Source organism: Agaricus bisporus (assembly GCF_000300575.1).
Source record: "Agaricus bisporus var. bisporus H97 unplaced genomic scaffold AGABI2scaffold_2, whole genome shotgun sequence".
Classification (NCBI taxonomy): domain Eukaryota; kingdom Fungi; phylum Basidiomycota; class Agaricomycetes; order Agaricales; family Agaricaceae; genus Agaricus; species Agaricus bisporus.
Genome location: NW_006267355.1, coordinates 2,502,853 through 2,515,164, shown reverse-complemented (window position 1 = coordinate 2,515,164; position 12,312 = coordinate 2,502,853). Strand labels below are relative to the sequence as shown.

Genomic DNA, 12,312 nt, shown 5'->3' with positions numbered 1-12,312 from the left:
ATACGTTGATGAAAGATGTTCTCAATCTGCGGAAATGTTCCCACGACACTGTCCACGCTGTGAGATAGGCGGTGATGCGCATGTCAAACCAGGTTTTAAACTTCCAAAGTGTAATAGCGAAAAATTATGATTGCGAATAACTAAGCAACTTCCTCCCAGAGGAACCCTAATCCCCTAATCTAAAGAACCATCCTCGAAGAGCCCTCAGGGCCTCCTCAAATGGCTAGACAATTATCTACCAAAGCTCGAGAGTGAGGTAAGAAAAAATAACAACAATAATGATACATCCCGCGACGTAAACCCATCGTAACTGAGTCGTAGCGTCGTTGTACCGATTATCACCCGAGAAAAAGGTAGAAACTAGTCTCCTCTTGTTGAAAAAGAATGAGAATAACGATCAACATTGTGAGATAGATGAGAGGATGATAACAACAACAGATGAAGCACGAAAAATGGATGCGATAATGATGCGATGAATATTCCGATGAGTGATTGCGGTGTCGGTAAGACAGTGATAATAAATGAGTGAAGGTGCTTGCGCTAGCATCAAGTAGCGCACAAGCAACGCGTGAGTTGAGACGGATGATTGAAGTGGTTTTGGGTTTAAGCTACACAGAGCCGGAAGCGGAGCCGAAGCCGCTTATAGTTTTTCGATGATGGCAAGAGAGAAGTCGGAGAAGTAGACATCCTGGTTTTTGGTACTGGCAAAATCGGGAGATGATCCTGCAGAAAGGGTACGGAATCAGTTGCCGATTAAACCAAAGTGCTCTGACTAGAGATTACTTACCACCGAAGAAGGTTTGCATCTGCATACCATAAATCTTGCCTTGTCCCTTGTCCCTGAGTGTAAGACCTTTGACGTTGATAACGCTCTTCCCATTAACAAAGAGCTCGATTTCGCCGTTGGCCTTTCCAGGGTCATTCAGCCTGACACGCTCTGACACATTGGTCCATCCACCGGTGGCGAAATGGAATGAGCCCCGGCCAACAGATGCGCCGTAAGTAGGGTTACAGTCTGACTCGGGCTTAACATTGCAAACTTTCTGGTTCTCGGGGAAGTCGGGGGGAAGGTAGGTGTAGAATTCACCCTCGGCTCCGCCACGCCACATCAAACGAGCAGACCAGCACCCGTTGTCACGACGACCTCCAGAGCAGCTAACAGCCTGGTCCTCGCTGTCACCTCCATCTGAAAAAGAATAGCATTTTAGTGATGAGTACTCTATGACTAGGTGATGAGCAACGTACAGAGACCAGGGAGCTTGCCGCCCTTCACAAAGTCGAAGCCTTCAGGGAAATAAACGGAATAGCCAAAAGTAGCCTCCTTGGCGGTCGTGAGGTCAACATCATCGGGACCAGGGGCGTAGAAGGAGAAACCACCCTTAGGGGTATGCTGGAAATTGTAGGAACCCTTGGGGTAGTGTGCTTTCATGGACTTCTTGCCATCAGGAGCATCAATGTAATCATGGGAGAGGTCTTTAATTTCCTTCTGCGGGCGGAACGTGGAGTCCGATAGAGGGAGCGATCCATCAGATGGGATGGTAGTCCAAGAGAGAAGCTTGTCAGCGATGGGGAAGAGGTCTCCTAACAGTCCACCACTCCCACCACTGGAGCCACCTTTAGGGCTAGAGGATTTGGGAGGAGCCTCAGGCTCAGAAGTTTCCTTGGGGCCATTGGACGCAGTCTTTGAAGGAGATGGATGAGAATCCTCCTTGGGACCCTTGGATGGAGTTTCCGAAGGAGACGGCTCAGAATCTTCCTTGGGGCCCTTGGACGGAGTGTCTGAAGGAGACGGCTCAGAATCTTCCTTGGGACCCTTGGGCGTAGTGTCTGAAGGGGATGGCTTGGACGATTCCTTGGGTCCTGTGGACGCAGTGTGTGAAGGAGATGCGGCAGATGTGGGAGTAGGGGCAGCAAGCGCGTTGCCAGCAGAAGACGCAGTAGCACCGGGCCTGCGGTGGCATTTCGTGCGACGATGGTGATGGTGAATAGGTGCAGCACTGACTAGAGCAATGACGAAGGCGAGGAAAAATAACGTGAATTTTGATGCGAGCATTCTGACTGAATTAACAAGATGTCGAGAGTGAGGGCGACACGAAGAGGAGTCAAAGAAGTCGAGTCTAATAAAAGGGCGAATTCACGCAATAGGAAAGGACCGGCTAAATGAGTGTGCGAGGGGGGAAGAAGGGGGGATTGCTTCAACCACAAAACCACGAGAATGAATGAGGTGGTGGGAGGAGAGGAAAAGGATTGGAAAAACCTGTCGCTTGTTTGGCGAGCCTCTTGAATAACACCACTTGACAGATCGGAGATTCGGAGACTGTGTGAACTATCAATAAATTTTGCCATTGTCCGTTTTATCCCGGGTGTGACAGAAAAACAAAGGAGGATTGATCTTTTTGTTTTGCCTTGTTCTATGAATGAATCTTTCGCCTTCATTGACACCAGTAATTAATCAAGAATTCCATATACAAGGAGAAATGACAATGATCTGACCTCGAGAGCAAACATGCTGAGGTTCTGGCATGCGTCCGTAGATTATCCGTGACAGGGGGATCGAGCCGTAAAAACCACAGTATATCGGCATGGATGCCCTCTTCCTAGCGTGTACCGCAAAAAAAACTTGTCACGTCCGGCTTCATGTCTTTCTGACCGCAATCTAGCCGTGACATTTGGTCTCCAATATCAATAATTGGGGTGCAGTATCGCAAGTACTATCTTTACATCTGTTCCCACCGCCGAGAACAGATGTTCACCTTGGCAACGGACGAACGTGATGTCGGAGATCATATAGAATGGGGAATTGTGTTTTCGCACAGGTATGCTCCTCGTGTATCATCAATTGTAACGTCAAGGTACCTAAAGAGATAATTGGTGAGGCGCTCGTGCAGTTTCTCTGGACCGTGGATAAGGACCTACAGTTGTGGATGCCATTTATATGTAGTGAGTTTGTAGTGCACTTGGCTTATAACGATCTAACCTGGCTGGCATGACGATAGTGGTGTGAAACAGCATGCAACGTGGCAGCGCCCGCCAAACGTCGCCGCCCGGGCCGTATGTCAATGCCGTAACCTTTTAAGTATGTATCATGCTGAACAACTGTAATTGTCAGATCTGCTAATGTCTGCAACTAGAGACGGTCAGCAACCCATCTCAGTTTGCTTTGATGGCTCAGATTAGTAAATAGTTGGCTCAGAATGATTGGAGCAAGTGGTGTCATGCCCATGGGGTTACTGACATAAAAGCAGGTAATAAACGCTCGAGACGCCCTGTATCGTTCTTGTCGCTATTGGAGCCCGAACAGGGAGCACTATCGATAAATAGTCTGCATTGAGAGCGCGTTGTTGTCAGGAAATCGTGCGGCTACCGACTTAGTAACTTGCGGGATTAAGACGTCAGGTGGACACTTTGTGGACACTGTGGAGTGAGGCTGGCTCAGATCAGGCAGAAACTCGCTCACTCAATTTCATCTCAGGATGGGTTGCTGACCGTCTCTACTGTCGAAAATAATTCGTGATCCCTCGGCCCTAATGATATGTATATCGTTCTTCTCCGGAAAGAAAATGTTGATCAATAAGAGGATACAGTAGCTTCTAATTAATGCTGAAATATCTATCACACGTGCACACCAGCATTCATATCAAGTTCAAGATAGAAAAGTCGCACTCAAGTCTCCAATGATTCGAAGCCACGTTCAGGCGGCGCCACTGCCACGCTAACCGCAAAGGATTAACATAAGCCAAGTCACAAATTTGTTCGCGGCAAAGTCGCGGCTCAATACCGCAGACCACTGAAGTTACCAAATGGTCAGGCCCCAATTGCGCCCTGAGTTAATTTGATAACAAGCGTGAGTACGACTTCAGCTCAATTATAAGTATGGCTTGATGATCATGATATGTACAAGCCAGAGCGGTGCAAAATGTTCTTTGAGAATTCAGATGACACCCATCGGACGACTCTCACGGAAACTTAAAGAATTCGAAGTCTTTCGCAGTTATCCTAGGCTAATGCGTTCTGGAATTCGGTTGTGTCGATTTCTTTTTGGTATCTCCCGTGTGGCTCTTTGTGGCCTCGAGGCAACCGGTGAAGCACTATTCCGGCCCCGCAGTCGCAGAAGATTTCTTTTGGTCGGTTGTGAGAAGCTCTTCTGAGGTTTCCCGAGAATCTGCTTTGACGTTTGGCGTTAATCGGCGCTCAGCACTCTCGATTAAAGATCCAGCTTTCGAGTTAAATTTGACAGTTGCCATCATTAGACATTAAGAGTGAGATTTGGATGCATGTTCCATTGCTTTTGGTTAATAATGAAAAATATTTTCCTCCTGGTTTAGGGCCCGTATGTAGCAGACGGCATATGGTAGATCTTGCGATTAACTTCACTCTACTTCTGTCTTCGACGACTTTCACCCATGTGAGTGCGTAGTTCGGCGGAGAAGGCTCGTTGTGAATGGTAGATCGATATAAGAAGTCGCTGTTGCTGCAGTGTTGCAGGAATTGGGCAGCTTCGCTTCAAGAAAGGGGCTAAACAAAAATTCCATGGCATAGGTGCATTGATGCAGTGCTGGCTTTCTAATATGTGTCCGCCATACAGCTTTCCAACTATCGCATGAATAGCAGGTTTCAACCCTACTGAACCAATCAGATCGCAAGTTAAAGTTACATGTGGGGGACGACGGATGGATAGCACGGAACAATGAAACTCTAAACAAATCAATTTTTGATGGTATTCAAACTCCGACGCATCAATCACACACTACGCAGCAACACACACGACGCTTTGCTCATTTCTCAACCACCACTCCGATATACCTCAAACATGGCCGAAGGCAGCAATTACGATTATCTTTTCAAGGTGTGTCATTACGTTCTCTTGTGTCTGGTTTGTAGGTAATGACAGTTCGAAAGGTTGTCCTCATCGGTGATTCTGGCGTTGGCAAATCGTACGTTTTCTCGCATTCGAATTCACATTTGACTGCTCACGATTTATAGTAACTGTGCGTGTATTTTCTCGAAACATGAGCTTTCTAATCCTTATACTGCCATTGTTTTGGGATTCGTTGAAATGAAGTGCTTTCGCGTTTCACTCGCAACGAGTTCAACCTCGAGTCAAAGTCAACTATTGGTGTAGAATTTGCTACAAGATCAATCAATGTGGACGGAAAAACAGTGAAGGCACAAATTTGGGATACTGGTAAGTTCTCTTGTTACAGGCTCCGATGTATTCCATTGCATGCGGCGCAGCTGTGGGTTGGGAGCAATATTTGACAGTTCGCGTCTTGATTGCCACATCGCTCGCCGACCTTTTCTTTCCCTTGCTGTTTGTCTGACTGTTTTCATTTTACCAGCTGGTCAGGAACGCTATCGTGCCATTACATCTGCGTGCGTATAACGCCAGGTTCAAGTGATTCATGAATCGGATTGACTCATCTTCTGCAGTTACTATCGTGGTGCCGTCGGTGCACTTTTGGTGTACGACATCGCAAAACATGCGACATACGTAAATGTCACGCGGTGGCTCAAGGAACTACGAGATCATGCCGATACCAACATTGTAATCATGCTTGTCGGGAACAAGAGTGATTTGAAACACTTGAGGGCCGTTCCGACCGATGAGGCAAAGACATTTGCATGTATGCATGCGTTGGGTTTTCATTAATGAAAGGCATGCTGACGCGATGGTTGTAGCCGAGAATGGATTGTCGTTTATTGAAACATCAGCGCTGGACGCTTCGAATGTCGAGAGTGCATTCCAAACCATTTTGACTGGTGCGTTCCATGTTGCTGGAGTATAATCTTATTTTAAAGTGTGATTTTTTTTGCCAGACATCTACAGGATCGTTTCTGCCAAATCGCTTGAGTCGTCGACAAGTAACATTGAGCCACCCAAAGAGAGTATCAGTGTGGGCATCACACAGGACACCAAGCAGCAACAGGGTAAAACCTGCTGTTAGTGGTGCCCGCAAGATATCCGGTGTGGATTGTTGTTGGAGTTGTAATAAGTCATTACTAGACTCATAATACTGTGTTGCTGCGCTGTCGAGACGGTAGTGGGCGGGTGTAATTCTACCATACGTTTCGCGTTTGTCGTTGCATATTTCGCTTAGTATATACTATTGTACTTTCTCCTTCCTTTTTCAGTCAGCGATGCACTGCTTGCTGATAACGTCATCCATACAGCCATCTGTGCTAACTGCCAACCGCAGCATTGTTGGCTCGTGCGGCGCTCCACCGCCAAGCGCTTTTCTTTCTTGTTTGCTTTCTTCCTCCTCTTCCAGATACCCCGACTGCTCTACGATTAATCCATGCCCTACGTGACTGGCGCACCATTGGGAGACATAGGACTAGGCCCTGAACGCCTATTCATACGCGATGTTCGGGAAAGCTTAACGCCTAATGATACCCAGAGGACTACCCTGATAGTCGCTGGAGTGTATATTATTATTATTGCCATACTCTGGTTCGTAGCCACTCTTTGACATCTTTCTATTCTTAACCCTCGTTGGTCAGGCATGTGCCGTATTTGAAGGCGCTGAGTGAGTTATCCAATTTCAATGGTTTCTCGGTGGTGGTTAATGGTATTTTGTGTTTGCAGTATACCCATTCAAGTGAGAGTGTTCTCTCACGTAAGAAGTGGTTATAGACGCTAACTTTTTCTTGTCGCTTAGGTTGCTTACTGTCGGTTTTCATGAAGTAAGTCTATTGCGTGAATATATGCGCCTTTAACATGACACTAAAGTGTTGTCTTTTTAGATGAGCCATGCCTTTGCCGGCGTGCTTACTTGCGCTCGCATCCATTCTATTGAACTCGATCGTAAGCATTATTCATATCCTCGATCGATTTTGTACACTCACACCAAGTCTACTTTTTGTGCCTCACTCTTTTTTTACGCGCATACATACATGCATTTATGTTATGGATATATGAATTTTAACAGCGGATGAAGGAGGCGCCACGAGGATGTCAGGTGGTATCCAATGGTTAACACTTCCTGCAGGTTACTTGGGTTCTTCTTTCATCGGCGCGTGTCTGATTGCATGTGGATTCGACACCAATGCAAGTAAAGTCGCCTCGATCGTCATGGGTGTCTTCTTTTTGTTCACATTGTGGTGGGCAAGGAGAAACTGGCTGTGAGTGTCCTTGTCATCGAGATGTCTTTTTTCGTGACATAACCTCCGGTTCTATTTGTATAGGACATGGGTTTTGATTCTTGGTATGACGGGATTAGTTATATTGTTTTGGTTCGTTGCCGACAGTGTCGCGCTACGATATTTTGTTGGTTCACTTTCTCCTTCTAATGATGGCCGTTCGTTCATTGAGTTATGTTTCGTAGGTCCTTTTCGTCGGCGTCATGTCCTGCATGTATGCCCTTTGGGACGTTGTTGGTAAGGAGGCTAATCTTTCTCACATCTTCACGTACTAAATGGTTTCTAACTCGTTGACTTGATAATAGATGACACTATATCGAGGAAGTCCAATACTTCCGATGCTTCGGCTTTCGCCGAAATCTGTGGCTGCTGCCCTTCTCGAGGTATTTAAAAGGAACGCCTAGAAACTTCGCGTGATAATGACGGTCGCTGTAATTTAGTTTGGGGTGTTATTTGGCTTGTTATCGCTTTCATTTTCTTTGCACTGGGTGTGCTTGTTGGTCTCTCAGTTTTCAAAGTGCGTCTCACTTTCTTGTCGGACTTGCCTTTCGTCATTGATGAAATTCTAAATCCCGAATAGGAATCTGCAAGCGAGCAACGCGATGCAAGCAGTCGTTTCCTACCTGCACCGGGTTCCAAATCATCAACTTCTGGTGCGCTGAGCGCCGTACCGGAGCTGACGAAAGCCATCTTGATGCTGGTGGTCACACTCGCATGTGGCGGTAACATTATGGCTGTCTAATTCATTGTTTGCCCTCTATACCCGCGTTTGAGATCGTTGCGTTGTTACCGGGAGCCTGAATTAGTTTGGTAAAGGGAAAAGACCGACCCTTTTATTCTTTTTTGAACGTGTTATTCGTGCTTTCGAACGCTTTCTAATGCATTTTGATGATGAACTTGTGGACGCTTTGTAGACATACCGGATCAGCAACTTGGCTTGTAGTTAGTATGCCGCCTTTTACTTGTGTGTAGTGTCGTGATGATTGGACACTCTAGTTGTATTCCCCCGGTTTGCTCCAGTGATGATTTTCTATATTGGTATACCACTTCTTTTACATCGCTTAGGCCGTGGAAGATTACAACCCTTCTTGTCTTTCTTTGGGGTGTCTATCTCATGTCGTGCCGCTGTTAGTCTTTTTTTTTGCTCTCAATCCCCGAAAGACGGTCCCTCAATTATTCAGATTGTAATCCTCAGCATGAGTAAATGAATACTGCCGATGTTATCTGTGCTTGAAATCGACGGTTTGGCGAAATTTAGATGTTCTTGTACCCTTTGTTGTAACCCATATGCTATCATAACCCATGGCATAGGGTTTCCACCGACAGGCATGGGTTAAGGTTCTTAAGAAAGCTTCGATTGTATATTCGCATGCAGTCAAGGGAACGGACCGGGACATCTTCGACATACCGCCGAAACATCGTCGAGATAATGTCGACCCTCGCTGCTTCTTCGTCCCCAGTTGGCAAGAGAAGACCAGTAGTCGTTGGCCAATATTCTTATTGGAGGAGTCAGTGCGGAATCAGACTGCGGATACTATGCATGGCCAGGAAACATACACCCCCACTGGAAACCCCGGTAGTAAGCAGGTGGGAACTCCCAGTGTTTTAAATTCTGAACCATGTAGAACGGATGTAGAAGCTTTCTCGAATTGGGAGAGAAAACTGCAGGGTAGGTTGGATGTTAAGTATTTGAAATCATGGATTCCCCGAGTCGGACTCATGTATGACCTCTTTCTCTTTGTTTTACAAGATTTATTATCCGTGGCGGGGCCGATAGAGGGGAAATGGCTGTCGGTAGCATAGCCTATGCAGCCGCGTACATTATGATGTGGTAGAATGTCTTTTTGAAAATTTGGAAACAAAGTGACGGGTAATCATGGGGTTAATCATGGGTCCGTCTTATTAAGTTCTTTCGTATTCCCTGAGCTTCGATAACTTGATCAAGTCTCGATAACCCCATGTTTCTATAATTAAATTTTACATTCATGAGCTATTTTCCGCCTCTTTGAACACTTTTGATCGGATGATTCGCCTGCAATGCAGGGATGGTTGCGGGAATATAGCCGAGGGTGGCGTGGTTAGAGTGGAAAAGGATATGACGGTTGGCCTGGGTATTCAAGTTCTTTCCTTGGTTCCGTTTGTGTTGTGGGTCAGGATTCTTCTGACAGGTTGACTCTTGATAGGTTATTGCGCGCACAAGGTGCCACGGTTCGGGTCTTGTTTGAGGTCTTGGGAGATCCAACTTGCGGGTTGTATTCCGTGAAGCCAATCAATCAAATAGAATCATCCTTTTTCATGTTTTTATTTCTCATCCAGGGAAAACTGAACGGTCGCCATCAGAAGTAAGTCGGTCAGCGGCCCTAGACATACGCATGGGGATTTTGAACTCTTCTTCGACCATACAGCGTGAAACCAATAGTTGGAAACCGATACATCTTTCAGTGACATCTTATCTACCCTTATTATTCACACATAAATACCGCGGTAGGTTGTATTCTACGGCTGGGACGTCTCCATGTCATCCCTAATGTCTAACTGCTACCTCCCCAGCGAACTACTCCTCAACATATTTGGTTTCCTCGAATATGAGGACTTATATACACTCACTCAAACATCTACCCACTTCAGCCACCTATCCCTCATCAGTTATTTCGCCCAATGCAAAGTTTCCATTACTCCGGATGGACGAGTTGACCTTCCTGATGCTCCGAAAACAATGGAAATGCTACCATTCCTGCGCAAGGCGAGATTCATTAAATCCATTAACCGACTCTCTTGTGGAATCGTCCAACCGCATAGATTATTTTTGGAGCACATATCTGATTTGGCTGCTATCCTCCGCCATACAAGAAGCGTAGAGAAGTTTACTCTTGATTTTTACGTATCTGGGGAGCCTTGGTCTATCTCGATGGTCAAGCAAATAAATGCGGGGAATGCTTTATTCAATGCTCTGAATGAGCTATTTACCTTGGCCACACGGGTCTGTCGATCCGTTATGGTTCGCAATGGAACAGCTTTGCGAGCTGTTTTGAAGGAATCAGAGAAAGGAGGTTCTCGAAAGGGGTTATCATCTTGGTCCCTCACACGTTTGTTCGTTTCCGACAAGTCGCCAAAACGGACGTCAAATTCTATCCCTGATTCACTGAGCCCACCTGTATTTCCGGCCGCTCCTGCCAAAGGCGCACTACGCGTCCTCGAGATCAATTCCATTCTCCTCCTTTCTTCTCCTTTCATAGGATGGACGATACGTTCTCTCAATGCCAATGATATCACCGACTTGATATTTGGTACTATCGAGCACCGAGAAATTTATTGGAATACCCTTCTCTCCCAACTCCATGTTCCTACGCTTAAATGCATCACATTCCGCGGGCATACGCCATTTAATGCTTTGATCAACTTTGCATCTCGTCATCGTGCCATAACGACGATGACCCTTAACAATATTGACATGGAAGGGTGGTTTCGTCATACCGCTTTGATCTCGGCTCACGAATCCTTCAACAAACTCGTTAGAGCTTTCGAGAACATCAAAAAGCTCGCTTGTTGTCCACGCGGCCTCGTCCTCCTTTTGTCCAATTTTTTCTCTATCAACAATGACACTTCCCATGTCGACCTTTTTCCAAATCTACAATCGATATCGGTGCTTTGGAGTGTAGGAATAGGACAACAGCTTAAAATGTCTGTTGTCGAGGCTATCTTGGCACCTATCGCAGAGAAGCTCAAAGCTTACGAGAACGTTTCTTTCGTGGTGACATATCGAACTGATGTAGGAGCATGTATCCGTCTTCCTTCTAATCTTTTCCCGGACGCCGGAGAACCACGATCTCGCCCCACAATTGACACCGAAACCGACATTCCAAACATAACAACACGTCCACCAACCAGCCTCGCCACACTATATACCGGCATCACCTCTACATCTGACAAACCACCATCATCCCTCTTCACCATCTTCAATGAAATCAAAATAGAACTGACGTCAAGAGCCGATAGGGGTGGTATACCCGACTTGGTCAAAAACTTGGCCGAGTCATTTACGAAGATCAAGTATGTCAGGATTGACACTCGCTTGAGAACCGGTAGAGCACCCGAAGAAAATAAGGCTTGGAAGTTGTATTTGTGTCATCATGCGTTGAAACATTTCGGGCATCTGAATGTCTTTTTTGTTGATGGTACTAGGACGAAGGTTGTTGGTCGGGAGGGCTAATGCTTGTCCGCGAGCATTGTTTCGCATTGTAGAGTATGTGCGAGTGTGCGAGTGTCATCTAAGCATTGGCTTACAACAGGGGGCTTCTAATATATTCCCACTGAACGTTGTGCTTGCAAGTCTTCTCAGTGGCATCCTACTATCTAGATGGCACCTATATAAACGTTGATATACGTATTGTATTATTGGTAGAGCGGATATTCGTTATCAAGCTTCGAGGAAATCAATTCAAAACGCCGTAAGCCCGATTACTGACCATCGATTCCACAATAATAGTACATTCGGCAAGAAAAAATCAACAAAAGCATGCGCTCAACGGACTAAGTAACACTCAAAAGTTCCGTATTCCAACGGAGGTTTTTAACGCCTGTCACGATCATATCCTCTTCTCCTGTCTCCCCCACCCCTCGGAGGTGTACCCCGTTCCCTTCCCAAGCGCATATGCGGCGGAGGGCTTCTATCCCTTCTACCTGACTCACGAGGAGGGGGCGGGGTCCTTTCTCTCCTTAATGGAGGTGGGGACCTAGCCCTTTCCTTATTGTCACGGTCTCTCCTAACAGGGGGTGGTGACTTCGAAAGTGACCGCATCCTTCCACGCGTGTAAGAGGGTGACCTCCTCTGTGGTGGCGGAGGGCGAGAAGGCCCATCAGGTCTAGTATCCATGGCGTAACGATCTCTGCCACGAGGTGAAGCTGCACGTCGGGGAGGAGGTGGAGAATCGTATCGTCTCCTGGGCGGAGACGGAGGGGAACGGGAACGAGAAGGCGATCTTGAATCACGTCCACGGTTGTATTGTCCGCGCGGCACGGACCTGATATCGCGTTTTCCTGGACCACGGGGAGGGGAAGCGGAGTTCGACTCCTTCCTGCCGTTACGTCGGCGGGGTGGTGTCAACGACCTTGACGCACTCCTTCCTCGACGAGCGCCAGTTCTAATTGGTGGTGGAGAAGCTGAACGCGATC

General features: G+C 46.7%; 3 protein-coding genes across 3 annotated transcripts; 2 read left to right on the top strand and 1 right to left on the bottom strand.

Moving 5' to 3' along the window:
• Positions 1-640: 640 nt before the first annotated feature.
• AGABI2DRAFT_149045 (hypothetical protein) lies at positions 641-1,671 on the bottom strand (the record flags this gene model as incomplete). Its single annotated transcript, XM_006458559.1, has 4 exons — positions 641-723; positions 788-1,186; positions 1,246-1,555; positions 1,615-1,671. 4 exons carry the CDS (start codon positions 1,669-1,671, stop codon positions 641-643), a joined length of 849 nt encoding a protein of 282 aa, XP_006458622.1.
• Positions 1,672-4,764: 3,093 nt separating this feature from the next.
• AGABI2DRAFT_134329 (hypothetical protein) lies at positions 4,765-8,353 on the top strand. Its single transcript, XM_006458558.1, has 18 exons — positions 4,765-4,846; positions 4,900-4,934; positions 4,984-4,988; positions 5,063-5,185; positions 5,340-5,373; positions 5,431-5,624; positions 5,680-5,757; positions 5,815-6,451; positions 6,502-6,527; positions 6,647-6,684; positions 6,745-6,805; positions 6,930-7,122; positions 7,186-7,267; positions 7,326-7,377; positions 7,446-7,523; positions 7,581-7,657; positions 7,721-8,267; positions 8,322-8,353. The coding sequence occupies exons 1-8, from the start codon at positions 4,811-4,813 to the stop codon at positions 5,943-5,945; spliced, it is 636 nt and encodes a 211-aa protein (XP_006458621.1). The 5' UTR covers positions 4,765-4,810; the 3' UTR covers positions 5,946-6,451; positions 6,502-6,527; positions 6,647-6,684; positions 6,745-6,805; positions 6,930-7,122; positions 7,186-7,267; positions 7,326-7,377; positions 7,446-7,523; positions 7,581-7,657; positions 7,721-8,267; positions 8,322-8,353.
• Positions 8,354-9,667: 1,314 nt separating this feature from the next.
• Positions 9,668-11,350, top strand: AGABI2DRAFT_115652 (hypothetical protein; the record flags this gene model as incomplete). The annotated part of the gene is made up of 1 exon (XM_006458557.1): positions 9,668-11,350. One exon carries the CDS (start codon positions 9,668-9,670, stop codon positions 11,348-11,350), a length of 1,683 nt encoding a protein of 560 aa, XP_006458620.1.
• Positions 11,351-12,312: the final 962 nt, after the last annotated feature.